This window comes from Myzus persicae, unplaced genomic scaffold (assembly GCF_001856785.1).
Source record: "Myzus persicae strain clone G006 unplaced genomic scaffold, MPER_G0061.0, whole genome shotgun sequence".
In the NCBI taxonomy this organism is placed as follows: Eukaryota; Metazoa; Arthropoda; class Insecta; order Hemiptera; family Aphididae; genus Myzus; species Myzus persicae.
The window spans coordinates 419437-442269 of NW_019100468.1; the positions used below are offsets into that span (position 1 = coordinate 419437).

At 28.3% G+C, this 22833-nt stretch overlaps 2 protein-coding genes across 5 annotated transcripts in view; one reads left to right on the forward strand and one right to left on the reverse strand.

Moving 5' to 3' along the window:
• Positions 1 to 2971: 2971 nt before the first annotated feature.
• LOC111034217 lies at positions 2972 to 4946 on the reverse strand. Of its 4 annotated transcripts, none has more exons than XM_022315601.1 (3): positions 4860 to 4946; positions 3546 to 3946; positions 2972 to 3472 (listed from the first exon to the last, which is right to left on the reverse strand). In XM_022315601.1, exons 2-3 carry the CDS (start codon positions 3942 to 3944, stop codon positions 3149 to 3151), a joined length of 723 nt encoding a protein of 240 aa, XP_022171293.1. In that variant the 5' UTR covers positions 3945 to 3946; positions 4860 to 4946; the 3' UTR covers positions 2972 to 3148. The 4 variants fall into 4 exon arrangements, with proteins under 4 accessions (XP_022171293.1, XP_022171134.1, XP_022171058.1 ...); XM_022315442.1 differs by lacking the exon at positions 4860 to 4946 and adding an exon at positions 4174 to 4437; XM_022315366.1 differs by lacking the exon at positions 4860 to 4946 and adding an exon at positions 4079 to 4436.
• Positions 4947 to 11150: 6204 nt separating this feature from the next.
• Positions 11151 to 22833, forward strand: part of LOC111043062 (hemicentin-1-like) — a 327805-nt gene continuing 316122 nt past the window's right edge. Inside the window, exon 1 of the mRNA XM_022327891.1 lies at positions 11151 to 11640. Within this exon, the coding sequence (XP_022183583.1) occupies positions 11562 to 11640 (79 nt within the window). The 5' untranslated portion in view covers positions 11151 to 11561. The remainder of the gene's footprint in view (positions 11641 to 22833) is intronic.

Consider the following 22833-nt stretch of genomic DNA (forward strand, 5'->3'; position numbering starts at 1 on the left):
TATCTGGAGTTAGGTTAGTTAAAAATAACGTTTTGGATATGGATTTTTAATGACAGTGATATTTTGTTAGGTGTTGATCTGCTATTGTGAATGTTGATGGTTTTATACTTGTAGAGTATTATTTCTATTTGGTTAATCTTAATGCAGTTATTCTTAAATAATATGAGGTACAACTTAAGAGCAATATACACAAGTCCACTCCGTGGCCGACCATTGGTGTTCCAAAAGTATCATGCAACTAGAAATATGTAGGGCTAAAATACAAGTGTATCATAGACACAGATAAGGAATACTTGTAATGCCACCCAATCAAAGTGTCTCTCTCCCGGTGCACTTAGAAAATGTCTAGTATAAAAGTTCTAAACATTATGAGAATTAAAATTTCTGTTTTTAAGTTTTTGTTACTAAATGTTAAAGGTTATAAATTATTAGCCTTATATAAATATCTTGACAAAGATTGCATGTTTTTAAAGTTCCATAAGAAGCGAGTAGAAAAATAGTATATACTACTAATTGTTTCAGAATATGTTTTATTTGTTTATTATAATTTAGATAAAATCAGTTAGTAGTAAAAATCTTAATTGAACTGAATTTGAATATTATAACAAACTTTTATTTTGAATATTTTGGTACAATATCCGAGTATAATTTAAAACATAAAGAAATTTAAATGGTAAGTTTAGAAAACAATGTAAAAAATGAATATATAGTTTAATAATAGTTTAAATCCTGGTAAAAGAAAAGATAATGAATTAAATTGAAAATCTAACACAATATTATCACGGATGTCGTGTAATAAATAGTGGAGACTGCTCGAGTACAGCATTTCTGTAATTGTTATAAGAGATTTTGTGTTTGGTTTGTTTGAACCTTATGATACAATAATGTTTGATTATATATTATTGGAAGAAATTATGTGTTAGGATAACAGTTAATGACTGATTTTAAATCTGTATAAAAAAGTGATAACAACGAAGGGTTCAATGCAAGAAGCTAGGAGTTATTATTCTTGTATAGTATTGTACTCAATAAATAGTGCTTATGGTAATTCAGAATATATTATCATTTTATTTTACCTTTAAGACTTAACCAATAGTGATTTTAAAAAAGGCTACTGAACATGTTTGACAAACCTTCATATCATTATCTACTAACAAATGGAAATTTTATTTGGATGTTACATACTGAGTAATGAAAGATATAACAGGTAATTATACTTATACTAAACCTATATTTTATTTTTTATCTTTCAACATCTAATGATTTATCCTAATAATATAATTGAAAATAAGCGTTTCAGTTATATTATTATAATAATATTATACACAATATACAATTATATAGTATTAACCTTGAGTTGTACCATTTTTCTAATAAACGGTAAGTATACAATATTGAAAATTTAAAATATTTGAAATTTCTTTAGGTCTCTCGATTGAATACAATCTGGTCCTAAAAAAACATTTTATAGTAAATATTCATACGTTTCATAATTTCGGTCATTATAATACAAAACCATTAAATTCCATGTGCTGTACATGTAAAAAGGACATCACTTCTATCCGACGTGCATTGTGGCGCACGCGATAATCCCAGACTATATTTTTTGCCTTGGCCAGCTGTGTTTGGCGTCCTTTTTATAATGTTCATGGCGCACAAATTATTTATTAATGTGCTAGTATTTAAGATGATTTATGATATATAATATATAAATTAAGATCGTAAATATTGTTTTAATTCATGGGGTCTAGTCAAATCAGTGATCAGTGTGGTTAATGGAAAAACTCATATTATTAAATTAATAATACAATATTAATATTTTTAATAATTCATATAAGCTTCGTTGCCTTTGTATTGACAGAATCGACGAGGTTACTTAAACCTCTTAATGTATTATGAGATGCGGCCTTGGAAGAGTAGGCACCTACTACCTAGGGGCTTAAACTTAAAAGTAATAAACATTTTAAATGCATCCATTCCTTGTTTTCTTCAAATTGAATTTGTTATGTTACGTGTAAAGTTAACTTATTTATATTGTATTATTCAAATCTTCATAAATAGACTACACAATTCATGAATTCAATGTATATGTTAAAATGTATTTCACAGTAACAGTCTTCATTAGTCTTAATACAATTTTAATTAAAGTTAACTCGGCTGCTCAGTATTAGTGATGGCCAGTGTTACTGGTGGAAGTTACTTTTATTAAATTACATTACTAATTCCTTATCAAAATTGCAACTTTTGTTACTTTTTTATATTTGGTCAAGTTGCATTACTTTGAGTTTAAAAAGTAACTCAATTACAATAGAAGTTACTTTTTTTTGAAAATATCATTGGAACTTTATAATCCTGTTGTCAGCACTACAATATGAAATTATTAGCAGATACTCATTTTGCCACATATTAATCTTTATTTTTAACAATGCAGAGAAGAATTCCATTACAAAAATAACACTTTATCATTCAATAGCTATAAGAAAAATATCATAGTGTTTAGGACATTTTACTAATGATTTATGATACCTGTATAATATCTTTTAATATTTATATACATTATTAATAAGTTCTAAAAATGTATCAAACCATAATAAAGTAATGAGTAATTTAGTAAATTACCTACCATCAAATTACTTGGAAAGTAATTTTGTTACAGTAACTTAAGTCAAGTTACTCCCCCACACTGGTGATGACTTAGCATTGCACTCAAAGTTAAATAATAATAACATAGCATTAGCTTGCACCAAGGCTAGTCTGAAAGTTAACTTATATTGACTAGTGCCCAACACACAGTTTCTGTATTTTAAACTGCTTTTTTAAAAATCATATCAATAAATTCAACATACAATATATTTTTATTTCATTTCTAGTTATTATATTTTTAAATTGTCGATGAAACCGTTTTAATGTTTATTACTTCATAGTAAATTATCAGTCATTAGGTACTTTTTCAGAATTTAAAAACAATACATTAACTAAGTACAAAAATATTTATTTATAACTTATGGCTTGGTTACAAAAATAATGAGGAATTATGTTTCTGATTTATAGGAAAATTAAATACCTTAGTTAAAGAGCAATACAATTAATAATAAAAAGTTTTATAAAAGTGAACTTCTTACAAATTAGCAGTCAATGAATTCTTAGCTTAGTACCGGTGCTGAACTCTCCAATAATTTTTGGCATGGTAATAGTTTACAGGCGTATTGATATTGGTTCCAACATTTCTAACATGTTTAACCGCATTGCTAGGCATCCTATTCATAAGATTCAGTTCGGTATTCATAGTATTTATATCATTTAGTAATTGTTTGTATTTTTCATAATATGAGCGTTGATGTTCTTTACAAACTGATATATTAACCATTTGTTTTGCATAACGTGATTTGGTGGCCATGACTTCAGCAGATTTGTCTATGATCATGTTTCGAAACTCTTGTTGAGAAATTTTGATAGATTGTTTGGATTCAATCTAAAAGCAAATATCAATTAATAAACCAATTACATGTTCCCCACAAATATATTTTGGTAATATAAATTCTTACCAATAAACATAGTGGCCATTCCACCTTCTCTTTGGGTAATTCATTGTGTAATACTTTCCTAACAAAAGCTGCTATTTTCCTAGCGTTTGCTTTGTCATCTCTTTCAGTTTTTGCTGTTCGTGCATTGGTGTCTTTGATGTTTGAGCTCTCACCACTTTTATTGAGTGAATGCTTCCTTCCATCAAAAGAGGATGGAAAACTTCTGCCATTGCCTTTGATTCGTTTGGAATCCTTAGGGCTATTTCTTAACTTCTCAATAATGCTGAACTGAGTGTCTAGATCACTCATCATAATTTCATCATTGTTTTTCTTGGTTGGAGTAAACGCATTCAATTTTTTCTCCACCTGTTGGTTTTTTGCTCCTCCGGCCGGACTATTAAACTTGTCATCGTGTTTCATGACTAAAATTGTAATTTTAAAATATTTAATAACAAATATAATCTTCTAATAATTAACAAATTATAATATAATATATTTCCAAACTGCTATGTAGTGTGTTACTTCTAAAACACAATTTGTGTTCTAATTATTACCTTTAGGTACTAATAAAAAGTACAACTAATAAACTGCCAAATATTTTAAAATAAACCTAATTTTAATTTGCTACAATCATACTATATAACTTTACCATATAAGTAATAATTAATATAAACACTAAGGTGTATAAGGAACAATACTCTGATCACAGATAAATAAATTAATAAAACAACTTGTTAATTTAAAACCAGATGTTGCACTTCCGCTCAACCCATGGAATTCTCCGAAAATCAAAATGCATGGACTAAAATCATAGACCTAATAACCAGGTTAGGTTAATAGGTCTATGACTAAAATATTATATCTTATATGGACATATGGTCCATGCACAGACATCATTCTATATAGTGTAATACGTCTAGTTAGCCAACTTTACTCTTGCTATCAGTTGAAGCCACGATTAAAGATTATATATACTTTAATATATCTTTAATCGTGGTTGAAGCCTGTCAGTAAGTTGGCATCTCATGTTATTGTACATGGTAAATATTAATTATGTTTTATTATTTATTCTAAACCTGTTGTTTAAAAATAAAATTTTTTTATTTTATTTTATCATAAAAAACGATGTTATTTAAATTTTTTTTGTACATATTTTTGTATAACCATGATATAAGCAGCGTGGTATGATCGTGAAATTCCAGACTTGGTTCAGGTTCGCGCATACGTCACTTGCTTATCCTTATTATCATATCGTCGTTCGATTATTACTATTACACATTACGCTACGTCATATGCTGACCATAGGATCTGACAGTCAAAAAGTTACGACCATACCTTGTTGTTTTTATCTTGTGTATAATTGTGGTATAATGAATGTAAAATTTTTGGCCTTTGTCATTTTGCCAATATTGAAGGCGGGCAGGCCCACAGCACGGACTTAGATATCTTAGTCCGTGGCCCACATATAATAAAGAGATGGAGGCTATTATCATGCGGTCCTGTGTTATTATCAGTTTTGAGGTTATATGGGGTAAATATTTTTCGCGCTCAAACTAATGGCGTTTGAATTGCACTATTGAATATTGATACAAACCACAGACTAATTTTTATAACCATATATTTTATGTAAGGTGAGACCAGTCGTCCCGTTTAAAAAAAGGGACTGTCCCTTTTTTGGTCATCATGTCCCGTTGTCCCGACAAACTTCGAACGGGACGCTTTTTATCTCATTTTTAGAAGATGGTTTCGTTTGAATCATCGACGTAACTAGGGGGGGGGGGTAGCCCCTCAATTTGTGTATTTAGGTTAGGTTAGGTATACTATATATTGTACTTATTTTATTATTTACATTCTGTTTTTTTAATGACGAGTTAATACTTTCATTTTATTGTTTATTTTTAATATTGATTTTAGAGGACAGTTACGCTTACTGTGGGGAGGGGGGGGAAAGTTATATTGAACATTAGTTTTCTAGGACTCTAGCCTCTGTAACTATTATATCCTAGTTACGCCTATGGTTTTAATCATGTTATTTTCGTATTATTATATTATATTTGTGAAAAAATTTGGCTGTATGAAATTAATACAAAACAGATTTACTCATAGGTATACTGGTATACATATTTAAAATTACAAATCAAATTTTATAATAACGGATACACTTTTCGTGGAACGAACGTCGAGTCTCAATGTCGACGAACAGTAAAATTAGCGATAAGCAAGAGACATATTATATGACGTAAATGCATAATATGTCGTTCTACGAGCTTAAATATATGTAATATAATATTATTTATAATTTTGCAGTCAATGATATTAGATATTAAAATTATATTGATTCGATTGTTATTATTATTATATTATTCTATTTTTTCCATTATCGTTTTTATAGTGTCCGTGTTCTTTCGTCTTTAAAAGGAGTTTCGTATTTATCGGTATTCGGTAATAGTTTTTGGTTTGCACTGTTCACTGTTGACAGTCGATCAGTGAATTCCTTTACGTTAAATCGTTTTGTATTTTGAAATTGACTCGAACCTATCGATATTTTTCCTAACTTTTAAAAATAATATTTAAGATGCCCAAGAGAAAAAAATAATCCTAAACATTTAAACACTTTTATTATTTAGGTTATTTACTCAAAAATGATAAAGTTATAAGAAAATAATTGCTTGGGATAACACTTAGATTTGTATTTTTACTCTATACAGTTGTGTGCATAAGTGTGAACGTATATTGAACTTATATGGAAGGGTTTTTCTTGGGAGGGGGGGGGCAGAGTAACAAATGTCCCGTTTTTTATTTTCATTTTTTATTTTTTTTATTTTATGGTCATCCTATCTTAGTCTATGATGAAAACAAAATATTGTAGTCAGACTTGGATAAAATAATTTTAAAAAGTATTTGGAATAAGTACTTGAATGCTTATGAAAAATAGTATTAGGAATAACTATGTATTCCAATACTTTTAAAATAAGTTTTTGTCTTAAGTATTAAACCAATGATACTCTTCTTTGAGAAAATTTGAAACTAACTTCAACATATTTAATTTAATAACTCTGAATATAATGTATTTTATGTTGTTGATACTTTAAACCAACATTAAAAGGATAACAAAGACAAAAATTACCTTAATGGAACAGCTTTGGGATTTACAATTTTTTGACTATTGCTAAAGATGTAACTATTTTTTGAAAAATGTTTGCATACTCTATGATATTTAGAAATCGGTATTTTAAGATTAAGTGTATGAATCCACAATTGCTTTTTAGTTATGTTTTTAGGAAATCGTAGAAAAATAAAATTATATGCGAGTAAAAAACCTTATGCATTTAATCCCGAGATGTTTATCTAGGCTAAGAAAATATAGGGTAATTTATTGGGTTATTTAATTATTACATTTCTTACAGATGGAAAGAAATATCTTCATTGTTGTTTTTAGAATATAAGACAAACAACTCATGAATGGACTATAATAAATTATCAAGATATTTTTATTGAAGTTATTATAGTAGACAATACTACAATAGTAATAATAATATATATATATTATAATAGAATTATAGAATTAATCAGAATTTAAAACACAAAAGTCAAAGGTGAGAGGTTAATTATGTATAAAATTGATCTTTCAGATGACGGTGATATATGATTCTGGACCATTGGTAGGTCTTGGCTAGTGTAATAACGCAAAAATAGAATAAAAGAATATAATAAGATGAGAAAATCACCGTAAATGTTAGTACGACGCCTGCCGACACTGATATTTAAGATGATCTAAATTTACGTTAATACCTTCCTCCTGATCGTCGGAGGGTTCTCGAGGTCGCGCGTGTTCTCGAGAATTTGATGAAATACACTTCTATGATGTAAATGTAAATGCATGCACATATAATTTAATATAGTGTAGTCAACAATACTGTATTTTATATTTTAATATGTTTTACCTGACTCGCAGTTGTCACTGGGTTGGCAGTAGGAGTTTTAGGTGACACAAAATTAGTTATTCAAGATACTCGAAAAAATAAAGTAACACACTGATTATGCTCGTAAAAAAAAAGAGTCCAGTTGTCGCTCGTAGAATTCGGTATGCAGAGGTGTTGTCAATCTGTTTTCGCGGTGCGCCTGCACTCGTGAGAGATTGTGTGATTGAGGAGAGGTGCTCATGCACTGACGAAGGGACGATCCGGTTGTGCCGGCCAGAGAGTGATAGGCGGCTTCATCAAAAGGTTGTTTTGTACATCCGATTTCTCTTCTGTGACAAGGGCCTTTTTTACCATACCTTTTCTCCGGCGGCATGTAAGAAAGCCACACGTCCTACGCTCTACAGTTGCAAACATAGGTACGTGTCGATTTCTTAATCCCTGATCGTATAATATAATTAGACAATTTTGTCTTTTATCTTTCCGATTTCTACGTGTGACAGTCTGGCCGTTATGGCGTTATTTATTTATTTGTTATATCTTAAATAATTGTTACAATGATGTGTGAGCATATCATTACACTAGTTTTAGGGTGGCTCAACCTAGAAGTGTGGTGGATATCTTCTGTCATTTTCAATACAATTTGCTAAAATATATAATAAGAAAACGCTGATATCTATAATTGTCCGGAGCAATAGATATTAGACACGATAATACTAAACTCGGGCGATTGCGCGATTGTAATCTCTCAACTGAACTTGATCACTGTTGTTTTTGAAATATAAAAATACTATGTATTTAAGAAATTATTATAATGAGCATCAAATTTTAAACTGAAACTTATGGGGCAACGGGTACAGTATCGTTACAGGCAATACAATTTATTTTCGCGCTTTTAAAGTACACAGCCTTAGACTAGGTATGTTACACGTAACACGTCACTGGATATAATAATTGTGGCCGTTGAATTTTGATTCTGTATTAACTGTGTATACATTTTTGGGTAGATATGCTAGTCAAAATAATTAATTATTATCTACCCTAGATAACTAGACCTTTTTACAGATCAAAAATCGCTTAAGCTTGTTAGTTAGTTTAGAAATGTAATTTATCTCAAAAATCTGGAAAAAACTAGTGAAATTGGACTTTTATTATTTTATTTCATACATTTTTATTCCGAATAAGTAATTTTTATATTAATAAATTAAAAAAAGTTAACAATTTATTGGGTGTAAAAATCAGAATAGACTACTGCAGCAGCTGGCATATACTGAAATATAATTTTATGTTTATTTACATTTTTTAACTTTTTTTAAATTAACTGACCTCGACCCTGATCTTCTTTCCAATTTTTTTTGTTCTATACTACCATATTAATACAGAATATATTAAATATAGGGTTTAATATTGGTACTAATGATTGATTTTTTTCCTGCTTTTCTCTCCATTTGTTTATGATTTACACAAATTCTTTTATTTTGTAGGGTTAAACTCGGGGACGGAAACCGGTTTTAGCAAAATGGGTTAAAAATCGGTTTTGATGATTTATTTTAACCGTAATCAAAGCGAGAGCAATAAGACAAGAGAGTGGTTTTTAAGCCCTAGGGCCTAGATTAAAACTCATGATGATTTGAACGGTGACCAAAACCGAAACCGTTTTTTTTGATTAGTGATTAACCTGTTTTTTTAAATTAAACGATTAATGATACTTTTTTTTATTAGCTTTTAGTTTTACTATTACAGCTCAACAATTAGTGATACTTATATTATAATTTCAAAAATATCCGAGCATAAAACGAGAGTCGATATTCCGTGAATATAACGGTTAGACTATACAATTCTCAGTAGATATAATAAATATAAATTGAATTCCACTTATATTTTGTTATGTACATACTATTAGGTAAATATTATATTTTATATATAAACCTAGTATTTAATATATTATCATATATATTTTTTCGTGTTTTGTGAACATAGTCTGTTATGCACTTATGCAGTTATTAGCCATTTAATTAAGATTTTGAATTTTCCAGGATATTTAATACCTGCTTAATTAATATAGAGATTAGTTTGATTAAATTTGTAAATACTGGTTACTTATGAATTCTTAGTTATTAGGTAGTTATTCTGATCTTAAATAATATAATATATAGTGTCCGACATCGTACAGTCGTAATAACTTGTTATTGGAAAAAATATACTTACAAATTATTAATAGACCGTATATAGTCTTTTATTATTTCGTTTAAATGTATTATGATTTGTGATTCCGTATTTTCGTGATGTGAATTTGAACTCCATGTGAGTGTACTGTCTATTCGCGTTAAGCTGTTATTCGAATGTTCTAATCGTTATAGATTAGTAAATAATAAGTTTAAGGCTATTTATGTTTGTAGCTAATAGGTTTTTTCTTGATATTTTAAATTCTTTTTATCTAGGAAAAAAGTTATAGGTGTAATAGTTATATTTTATAGTTAAATGTTAATGTTATAGTTATAAGTGTATAGTCGTTAGTCAAGTATGAACTCAATTGAAAAGGTATTGTATTAAAAATACTTAATTTTTTTTTAAACCTGTATATGAGTGGTTAACCAAAGACCAAAACCATAGTAATAGAAAACCGGGTTTAAAAACCGACATCAAAACCTATGACTTTTATTTTGGTTATTAACACCTCCCCGGTTTTAAAAAAACCTTAAGTATACAAACTGGTTTTAAAAACCAAAACCGCCAAATTTTTTTTGGGTTCCCGTCCCTGATTAAAGTGGTAGGTACAAAATGTCAAGGTCAAGGGTGTAGTGTGAAATATATTTTAATTTTAGCGTTCCATGCAATGTTTTCTCAAAATATGAATTGCCTTTGTTAACAGGTATCAAAAATATCCATAGCATGTATAATAAATAATAATAATACCTATAATATATTAACTTTAATTGAATAAGTACAAAAAATAGTTTGATAAGATCACCGCCACTAAAACAAACAACTGTCCGGTGACCAACATGAACAAGCTAGGGCCGTTTCGCATCAGTTGGTAACGTAGTTTGTTAGCACGCTTGTAGTATAAATTGAAAATTCCATGAAACAAGATAATACTAATATTATCTCAGTTCATGATAAATATTTATGATCTAGAATGCGGGATGTTGAACGCAAGTTGGGACTTTGCGAGGCTCATCGCCAATTTTTTTTAGTAAAAAAAAAATATACTTCTACAAAAAATACTTACTGAAAAATATAAAATTATAAATTTTCGAAAAAAAAAATTACTCTTAACGGGGAGAAATTATTTCAATCAAGCTTCTATGCCTCTGCAGCGCACCACTGTACCGTTTGAAGAATTAGTTAAAGGGGACGCCTTGTAAGCGCAATCAGAGGTAGGGGTACTGAGTTCCCTACGTCGCCCCACATTAACACCTGATCCTTTTACCAGCGATCGGTGTGCATTGCAATTGTATTGCATAGGTTTTTGGTACATAATATAATAAAACAATAATAATTGTGTAGTGTGGGCGTTAAATCGTTTGGCTGCGCTGTGCGTATGAGACCTGCCGAAGAACAACGTCGCCGCCGTCGCCACCTGCCACCACATAGAGCCGAGGGAAAACCACCCCCCCCGGGGGCGCGCGCGTCCGGCACGTCGGCCGAGTGCCGACGACAAACGCGGCGTACACTTTCGCACACGACCGCAGTCTGCCGCCAAACGCCATCCCGTTGGGCCCGCCGCCGCCGCACGTCCGCAAAATCGTTCGCTTTCGTCGTCGTCGTCGTCGCGCCCGTATCCGCCGTCGTCGCTCTCTCCGTGAGACCATGTGTCGTCCACCCGCGTCCGACCGGTCGCCGTCGCAGCCGTCGTTGTTTTCGCCGTTGCCGCCGGAATGATGACATTAAATGAATAAATAATTAAATTAGTGTGATGGTCGCAGTCTCTTTCTTAACCGTTTCGCGCCATTTCTCCACCGCGCGCCACGAGATTGATTTTGAAAATTGGAAATCATATTAATAAATCCATCTGTGTTTCAACGTATTTCTCCTCCTGTGTCTTAGACGGTTTTTGATTTTCGTTTTTCGCACTCCACGAGTGTAACAATCGCCGCTTGCTGCCCTCGCCGTCATGGAGGCGGACCTCCGGGTTCTCCTAGTCGTTTGGATACTGTCCACCATGGGAGCATCACCTGAACTGGCATCTGAAGGTAAGAAAATATCGTACGAAAATGCACTAGGTAGTGTATATAAGTTAGCTTCTGCAGCAAATAAATCCTACATTTTATGTTTTGGGATCCAAGAGTTAGGACATGAAAAAAACGCAATGAAGTGTCCATATAAAAAATAATAAATAAATAATGCCGTGTGTAATAATATATTATAATAACAGTCCTGTAAAACTTTATAATTTCATACATAGGCATGTACCTCATAGACGACAATATTTTTATTATGTCACTGGATATTTCGATAAATATTCAAAGTTTAAAAAAAACCCAAAATAATTTAAAATATTGAATTGTATTTACATCGAGAATTTATGTACTAATAAATAGATTTTCACTTTCACTCCAATAGTCCAATGTAGTTTTCTCAGAGAAGGACGGTAACAACTTACATCTCATTATTGGCTAGACGAATATTATTTTTATTTCATCGTTATAGTCAGGTACCCGTTATATTTAAATTGTTTTTGAAATATATATTTTATACATTTGACAGTTTTGTAGGTATACGTGTTATTCTTTAACAGTCTAGAATGTCTAAAATATCTAATAATTATTTTCTTAAACTTACAACTAATTCAAAGTTTCTAAAAATCAAAATTACTACAATAATAAATTGTAAAATAATTATAATAAAATTTGAATATCAAGTTATTGTTTTTTAGTATGCTAAGTATATAATGTTGGTAAAACATTTTTTTTACGATAAATTATATTAAGTTTAAAGTAAAATTAAAATCGTTGACATTAAAATGATATAAGTACACTTGCATAATATTATATTTTTGTTAGTAGATGTGCTTAAAAAATACAAATATAATATTAAAATGATTTGTTTCAAAACTTGTTAATAACTTAAAGTATAAAAATGTGTAGGATTTTAGTGTTCCTGTATCGGGCGTCTTAACATTTTAAATGTATGATAAATTATGTTTGAAAAAGAATTGTGTATGTATAGAATTCGATTACTGCAAATATGGACAATCTTCGATTGCTTGCTAGTTTGCTCATCTTTATAAAAGTAATTGAAATCAAATTTAAAAGTATTATTTAAAATTTTTATTTTATAAGCTTACTCCTGAAAAAATAATTGTCTAAAGAACTAAATTTCACCAAGTATGCGCTATTTTTGATTGCCTACATTTCTTTTTAACAATTCAAGACATTATAAATTTTATTTAAAAACATTTTCTTATAAAAATCAGCTTATGTAATATGTACAATTTAAACTATTATTATACTCATATAAATACAATACTATTTTACATTTTTTTAATGTTACTTAATTTGTTTTATTAATTTTTACTAATATATTCTTGATTTTTAACTTATAATTATAGAGCCTGAATTCAAATGCCCTCAAATAGCTTTCCAACGCAATTATGCTTTAAATATTTGAATAATATGAATCAAATAAGCTACTGATAGAAAATAGATGGTTTAACTTTCGGTATTTTTAACAATTTATCTTAACTAAACTAACAACAATACAAAAATCAAATACCAAACATAGGAATTCTCAGTAAATAAACAGTAAAGGTAAACTGGAAATAAATGCGATCGCGATGTATCTCCAACTGAATAATTAGCTGTTAATCGTTCGAGTCTCGAAAGATACCACATACAATAATATCTGGAGATTGATAAAGACGCTATCGCATTCATATACAGAGCCACTGCCATTTTATGAAAAATACCTAAACATTTTTAAAGCAAATATTATTAAAACATTATTTCTTGATGTAATATTTTGAATTTCCTAATTTACATTAAAAGCTCATACATTCTACTAAAATATGCACTATAAATTAATAAAATGTCCTAAAAATACAAAAAATTCAAAATATTAATGTTTCAATTTTGAAGTTTCTGTTAGATGAAACGAATTACGTACTTGAAATGTATTGCTCTAGAGCACCCAAAAAATAATGTACTTTGTATTGAAATTCTGGCCTTACTATAAACGATACACTTTATGTATTAAAAAAATTCAGCTTGATAGATAATTAATAATTTATTTAATGTTAACCATTATTTATTACTTATTAGTAAGTTATTAGCTATTATAGTATATGCTAGTAAATAATATATTTATTTGAATTTATATATCTTTACCGCACGAATATAAACATCTTAAATTTATTATTGAATAAATAATAATTTTTTTTACTACCAAACTAATTAAAAATTAAAATGAAGATCTTAATGCACTATTGTTATTAATTGTTGATTGAAACTAACAGTTTGATTTTAATATTATTTAAGTATAATACAAATATGTTAACTAAATTATTACATCTTTAAACATTACTTCAATGTAGATACTATAAACAAAAATAAATATATTCCTTGTCTCTTAGTGTAAAATAAATTCAAGCTTATATTGTTTTTAGTGTTATGGTTACTGACTTAGTGACTTCTGAGGGTTTGTTGTTTCTGCATCATGATGACAATATTGCATATTTGAGCTACGTAGTAGAATTAAGGCTGCCTAATTCGTATATTATAATAATTTTAGTTAATTGGTTACGTTGTAAACTCAATGGTCAATACTCATATAAAATAGAAATATTATAACATCGTAATATCGTATACTCTAAATTAAGAATCATAATTAATGAAATAAAAAAGTTAGCTAATTTAATGGATATATTTCTATGATTTTATTCAATACAGGTAAAGACTAAAGTTAAGTGGTACAAAAGTTATACTTAGATATTTAAGAATTATGATGTAAAACTTCAAATATTTATAAGTAATCATTCAATAATTGCATTTCCAAAATATGAATACTCAGATTTCTTATTTATATTTATTTTATAAGAATAACACTCAGAATCGTAGTCATTGGGAATTGCTACAATTGTTATAATGTTTTTTAAATTTTAATGTCGATGACATTTATTTTTAATTTTTTAAAGTAAAACACATGAGTTGGGTAAGGTATATGGTATATTAGGTATACGTAAATTAAATAATAATGATACATTTATAATACCTAACATTAATTTAATCTGTCCAGTATTCTGATTCTTTGAGAAATGCGAATATATTGATTATTAGAAGTTGTGGCCAGATGAGGGTTTATTTCCTTAGATATTTTGTTTTTATCCATTGCCGGTGCATATTGTATGGCACCTTTGTGTCACATTTCCGGGCAATGTGTTTAACAGAATAAATATGTCTTTTAACTGTCGTTTATGCTTCAGATTTGTACGAGTTTTAAAGTTTTGCTTTTATATTTTTTGTGATACTGATCATTTTACTTTTGATATTCTTGTTTTAAATATATGGTTTAATTTTTTAAAATTATATCTAAAAGTTCTTTGTTGGATATATTACAATCCGAGTAAATTGAGAACAATTCAAAATATATTTTATTATTTTCGAATATATGTTATAGTGTTCAAAGGTGATAGCATTTACTGTTAAATTTTTTACCATTGAATATTTGCATTGTCAGTTCTGAATAGGCATGTATGTTTTCTAAGAATCTATTTAACAATGTTGATGCAATTTACTTTTGTATTTTGACAGTTTCTAGATTTAGAGTTTCAAGTGTTTTGGTAGAATTAAAAGCTGATGTAGGTGCAATGAAGGAGTATAAAGGGGTGATTGGATAAACATATCTTATATAGTTGGTTTCATCATAGCTATACCTAGTTCATTAGGACGGACGCAGGAAGTCACCTTAGAATCTTAGATCTTCGTGTTTGATAAAAACTTGGCTATTGAAACTTAAAATAGATATGCGAGAATATTCTTCAATACATTTGTAGTGTTGAATCACATAGTAGTTTATTTAGTTTGTTGAATTTGTTTTCTTTGACTTCGGGAGATATATTTGAATATAGGTACATACGATAATACATGATTCTTTTGTTAGGATTATATAATTTGCGTAATTTAAATACGTGCCCTTGTATTGAAATAATTAGATTGTTATTTAATGAACTATTTACTAATAACTCGTTCGATAAAAAAATGAATATTAGATTTTTAGATAATATTTATCCAAATATTTAGATAGTAATTAGTAGTAACTAGTGGTTTTACAATTTTGCTCATAGCAATAATATAATCTTTATGAGGTAAATTGTAATTTATATTATAGGTCAATATAGATTGATTTTTTTTTTGTAATTAACTATTTGTAATAGTTGATGCAAAAGATTTTTCGTTTTGGTCGAGGAATGAGGAGTTTCCCGAGGTTTATCGATGAAGACATTTTTGGTATACACTTACTCGATATGATAAAATATTATTCGTGAATATTTGATTTTAAGTAGTAGATTCATTTTAGGAGATTTTAAATTTTGTTTTAGATTTTTTACTGTGTAATGATTGAATTGGTTTTATGAATTAATGAACTTTGAGAAAGAGATGCGTTGTGTTCATTTTCGCGAATACAGTTTGCACCTACTTTAGTGGTATGTTCATTTACGTATTATGTTGGTGTTTTTGTGGTTTAACAAATATAAGCATATTAATATATTACCCATGTGTAATGATATAGACACAATAATATAGCTTACTTCTATCGGAAGCTAATTATTAAAGACGGCGCTCACAATAATATATGTAGATTTCTTGTCTGTGTGGTGTTCGATCGCGAAATGGTGAGATACTGGGACTTATTATTCAAAAAATATGTAAACATGTATATAGTTCTTATAATATATTTATGATTTTAACCTAATAAAATTACTTATCTTTTAGAACCTAGTAAGTACTGTGATTTGTAATCAGCGGAATGTGTGGTGTTAATATAATAAATCAATAGTCAGTAGACAATATAACTAATATACCTAATATAATATAATATAATACGATTTTAAGATAATAATATTAATTTGGTAAAAAGATGACACTTGACTACATAATAACAGCTGACAATTAATTTAGGTTTTATTTCCGACTATTAGTTTATACATTTTGTATTTAAAAAAAATCTTAATTGATTTTGTAAAAAACTAGTTTTGCTAATTTTTTTTTTTGGTTTTTTTCAACACTTGAAAATAACCAGAAATTTTTTACTTTTGATTTTCCAAAGTACCAACTAGATTCCTGTCTTTCTTTTCCTTCAAGAAAAGACATTGAAGTCGAAGCATTTTTACTGCCCCAATATGATGACAATCACAAAAAAAATACACATCATTGTAAAATCAATACATTTATCGCTGATCTCAGAATATAGAACTATATCCTTGTAAATTATTATCTAGTGCAATATCTTTTTTCATTACTTGACTATACATTTTTAATCTTCTGTCATAAAAATTTAAGTAGTTATTTAATTGTATCATCCATATGCAAACATTGATTATTATTTCTAGTACCTATAGTTAAGTTGTATTACATTTGAAGAATCCTATTTCTTGTATTTAGATAAAGAATACAACATTTTGTACCAATAGTATTTTTAATCTGACTAATAATATTAATAACAGGGATTTAATGATAAATTGAATTATTTGCTTCTTTATACAACTGACTAATAATAATAAAAAAATTAAATTACTGCATTGTTCTTTCCAAGTTAAAAAATACAATATAAAATGGAAAAAGTAGTTAGTGATAACATGAGGTAATGTATATACACATAAATATAGTAAAATTGTTGGCCCTATATACGCTCAAACGAAGAACAGATAAGGCTTATTTAACCCTTTAGTCTTTTTGTTCTGAAATTCATTCTTGTGGAAATAATGTTTAAAAAATAAAAACTTCACTAATTTCGTTACCAAATTAAATTTTAGATATTATTTGCGAGACAAAACAAAATCCAATGCAACCTAACTTAAGGTCATCATATTACAATGAACCCCTATACCGTGTTTCGAGTCATAAAATGTTGGACGATAACAAATTGTGCTTTTGTAAAACTATCTTTGTATTGCAGTACTATTATCACCCCAAATATTACCTATATTAAAAAAAACTTTTATCTATATATCATAATAAAACTTAATTATTGTATTTCAGAATCTGAGCGAATCAAGTAATACCTACCAACATTTGTTTCAGAATGATTATATTTGTATGCAGCTATGCGTAATGCGCATGTTACCATTTTTTGGATAAAGTGACATCAGTTACAAAATAATTCATAAGCGAACTGAACACATTCTTTTTCAAAACAACCAATTTTGGTTTGTTTGTTAATTTTAATTCAGAAATTTAATCTAATCTAAAAATTTGAGTCATTAAATATTCAACGATTATATTTTGATCAAGCGTTATATAGATGCAAATTACTTAATTAAAAAAATCTTATTCTTATCATGATTCAACAATTTCAAATATTGTGTATACCTATCTGTTTAAGATTTAAATATGATGCTCCAGATTCGTTATAATATTTATAATGAATAAATTATTTAACACTGGACAGTGGTGGGATATAGTCATAGAGGCGTATTTGATTAAGACTGATATAACATTTTATACATTAGCTACTGGTCGTTCAGAATGTTTTTTTTTTAAATTGAATGATTTGTCTCTATTTTGAATTGTAGAATAATAAAAATAACTTTTTTTAAATTTAGCTAGTATACTTAACCCACTTCATTTAAAATATTTATTCAGTTAAGGATATTTAATTTTCCTTCTATATTATTATTATACACGTTAGTCACGTTGTATATATAGATATTTGTATTCAATCCAATTGTCCGACAATATGTATATGTTTGCTGACATGAACATTTTATGCTAGGATTTAGTTAAAATTTCACGATCAAACACTTGAAATATTCATTGAAAATAGCATGTTAGTTATACTATGATTAAGTGTTTTCAGGATTTATTGTTTTGTTTAATTAACCTGTAACGATAATCCCAGATTTTGTAGCCTAAGTATAGAAGGACCCCTTATATTTGAGCTACATATACCAAACTATGTTGAACGCTTTTTTTCTTTACTATTTCGAAGGGATTTACGTGTCCCCCCCCTTCCGGAATTCAAGTGTAATTACGTCAGGTGGGCAAAGGCTGACACCAATGCTATTATGAAGGGCACGGTAGAACCTTGTTTTATATACATTAATCACGCAAGACTTCTGTTTTATAAAAGCAGATTTTTTTAACAAAAAAATAATAGATCTATATTATTATTAAGTTTTTATTATTTTTTTATTTTCTGTATGAGTTTTTTTTACTAACTTGACTGTGTAAACGCTATATGTTGGTTTTAAAAAAACCATGCATGAAAATTATTGTTCTATGCACGATTTTTATTTCGTTTTTTATTATTTTCATATCAATGTTTTTGTTACATACAAACGACTTAAAAAACTTTGTGTAGGTTTATAATGTGGAGTTCTAGCGAAGAAGAAGAAAGCAGCGTTGACAGCCCAGCTGTCGCGCGTCTTACTGAACGTTTTTGGCCATGGTCTGTGTAATGTTATGTCATTAGCGTAAAATTGCGTTATCTAGTTTCAGATAAGTTTCAACTTATGAAAGGAGTTTAGTTTTTTTAATTAGCTCCGGACAAAAATATGAATTTCTTGAGAATTTTGTTCCAAAGTTTTAGTTAGACTTAATCGTTTAACACAGGTACCTATTTAATTGTTTACATGTATTTTATATATAATTTACTTTAAATGCTAAGTGTAATTGAAGATATATAGTTTTAATAAAATAATACAAATATACTATTGTATACTAATAATTTTAATCGATTTGTTAAAAAGGATCAAAAGAATGTTTTTATGTCATTTGTTACAATACATAAAATAAAAAATAAATTTAATGTGAATTTTGTAACAAAAAAATGAATAATAATCGTTAAAAAAGTTAGTTTACGTTACGAAAATTAAAAGTTAAAACGTTTGGTATTGCCTCTGGCTGTCTGTATTTGAAGTTTTTGTATTCTTTCTTTTGGTTAAAAAAATACATATATATATATACATATTACCTATATACATAAATATCTCAAGTTTTGTCGGAATAAAACGCCATTTTTTTTCTCAGCAGTATAAAACTTTTTCACTGGATCTGGATGCTAATAAGTTCGGGTTCATTTGTCCGGTTTTTAGTTCAGAATTCGATATGGTGTTAGTATTCGGCGTATACATTAAACCCCCTCTTTTTCTAGACGGTTTACCTTCGTCTTCGCAAAGTTTCCTTACACGGACTCCGAATACCTTATGAGGACAACTTTTGATAGAAAGAAATACTTGTATTGGTTTCGCAAAATTATTAACCTACAGCACTATAGCGAATGAAATATTAAGGGATATTCGTTTCAAAGAAAAACATTACCCGAAGAAAGTTTTACCAAAAGCTATTGGGGCTAAACAAATCCGGGAAAAGTTTGTATAATAGAATGTAATCTAAATTATGGCTTCATACCGCGAGACGCGTACAAGGTGAACCCCGTAGGTGACTGTGAAGGAAATCGGTTGAGAAAAAAAATTATTTTTTATATACCAAACTACCCTAAATGGTTGATGGTATTGAAATTTGATACCGGTATCGTGATATCGGAATCGGTACGGTATATTGTGACGGAATACCGTTATATCAATATTGTAATACGTCATGATCATGCCGATGTACCGACACTGTTGGTGGGTATCGATAATATTGTAACAAATACTGAAATAGAATCATTTGCAAACATCTACCAATAATGTTGTTACAAAATAATGACATAATGCAATGAGAAAATGTTATGAAATTTGTCTAAATTAAACCTTTAAAAAAAGTGTGTATTGTACACACATAGGTACTAAACATTTTTTAGCTAATTTTTTTTGTCATCACATTAAAAAAAGTATATTTCATTTGGTGTTATACAGTACTTTGATATTTAGTATTATACGATTTACCGTTCAAGTGGTATTTCAGTATTTTTAATACTAAATAATATCAAAATGTAAAGGGTATATCGAAAAAACCTTTTGGACATGGTGTTATCATGAAATTTGGATCTTTAAATCGTAGTACTTGTTGTTTAGAAATTTGTTGAATTCACAATAGAATTTTGAAGTAAGTTAGGGTTGATATAAACAATAATGAAATATAAAATAAAAAAAAACATTCTTTAGAGAATAATGCCTTGGAGTAGAATTTAAATCACCGTTAGGTTAACATCTAGAATCGTTAGTTTGGTAGGGTACGCAATAACTCACGATTTGGTTGTACAAAAATATTGACAACGACAAACAAAATAAGTATATGTACTATTTACACATCTATTTACAATAAATTAAGTATGTTTCGTTATAAATTTGTTCTCTAGTAGATAGTTTTATCAACAGTTGTTTTTTTTTGAAATTTGAAAATAGACCCAATAATGCTAAAAATACTAAACTTAATTTTGTAATTGGCTACAATAAAGGATACTAGATGATGAGATACAAATTGTAGTAATTTAGTTTTCAGTATTACACAAACCATTATGAGGCACAATAACCGTTTAAAATAACACTGGTTCGTTTGGAATTGGCTTATAAAACAGCAAAAATCGCACTCTAAAGCTTTTAGCGGAATTTTATATACGCCATAATGTATCTGTTTGACCATAAAACCGCTACAGAAACACTTTCATTATTATTAGTTCAAAATTATAACACTATGCTGACTAAGTTGGGTTATACAAATTGTAGTATTAACGGCAGATGTTACGGTATTTAAAAGGATTTATTTTTATTGTAAAGCTTGATATGAAATTGAATACATTTTTACTTGAACAGTTATTTAATATTAGGTTTTTTGGGGCTGTTATTTTTTATCGAAAATTGTATACTTACAATATAATTAACAATGTATCGTAATATTTATATTCATCATATAGAAAGATTATATGAGTGTTGTATACTTGTATCTATACATACTATACTTCAATGGAATATTTTAGATTCTGAGCCGAGCAATGAATGATATTGACTTTACAATGATGTGTGTTTTTTTATTTTATTTTTGTGACAGTAAAAATGTTTCGATTTTCTTCAACAACAACTTTTTTGGTAGAAAAGTAAATCTAGTTGGTACTGGGGGGGGGAGAGGGGGTCAAAAGTAAAAGTTTCCCAATAGTTTTCAAAAGCGGCAAGAAAAACAAACAAAAAATTAAGGAAAAACTGGAATTTTGACGTAAAACCAGGCTTCGAAAAAATCGATTTTGGTTTTTGGTGTAACAATAAAAAAAAAATGACCATAGATAAATTACATTTTTATTGGATGTTTATATTAGCATTTTCTATACAACATACAATTTTCAAGATATTTTAACTCATGTTGAACTATTTATAGGCCATGTACAATTTTCCATTATTATTAGTTTTTTTTTAAAGAAAATCGATAAAAAATTTTCGCTCAGTCAAAATATTTGAAAATGTAATGCAAAGTTCCTTGGGATTTATCGTTAGGGGATATTGAAAAAAATCTACAGTAATTTTTTATGACCATTAAAATTTAGAATTTTAACAAAACTCGTATAAATAACGAAAGTTTGCAAAAATTATTTTGCATTAGAAATTCATACAAATTTTTATTTTTATATCTAAGATTTAAAAATTGTATACGAAATCCCTTATAAGTTTGACACCTTTATAAAAAAAATTTCTACCAAAAGTCAAATATAATTTTTGTGAGTGTTTGAAGTTGAAATTTTTACAACATTGGATATTCACTCGATTTCTCATGTAGCGATTTTCTTATTTTGTTTTTATTCAAAAACGAATAACTGAAAACACTTGAAATTTACACCATATGTTTATTTCATCAATTCATTTACTGGATAAAATTTTCAAAATACTTTGACTCGTTTTGAGCTGTTTACGGACATTAAATATTTTTTTTGGTTTTATCCTATAAGTGTTAAACAATTTTATTTGTTGAATCAAAAAGCATGCAAATTTAAAACAAGGCTCCTGATGTATGGTTACAAATCAGAAAATATTAATAATACATAGGCAAGTTTTTGTTTTAGAATCATTTAAAGTTCAAATTTTGACAAAATTTTTCAAATTGAAATTTAAAAAAATGATTTTGAAGTTAAAAATGTATTAAATTTTCATCTTTTATAGCTAAGGATTGAACATTTAAAAAAAAATTCTACGCAAGTAGTTAATTCTGTAACCAAAAATTAAAAAATTAACATAAAAACAGCTTTTTTTATAGGTTTTCTAAGTTCAAATTTAGACGAAATTACATATTAACACTATGAAT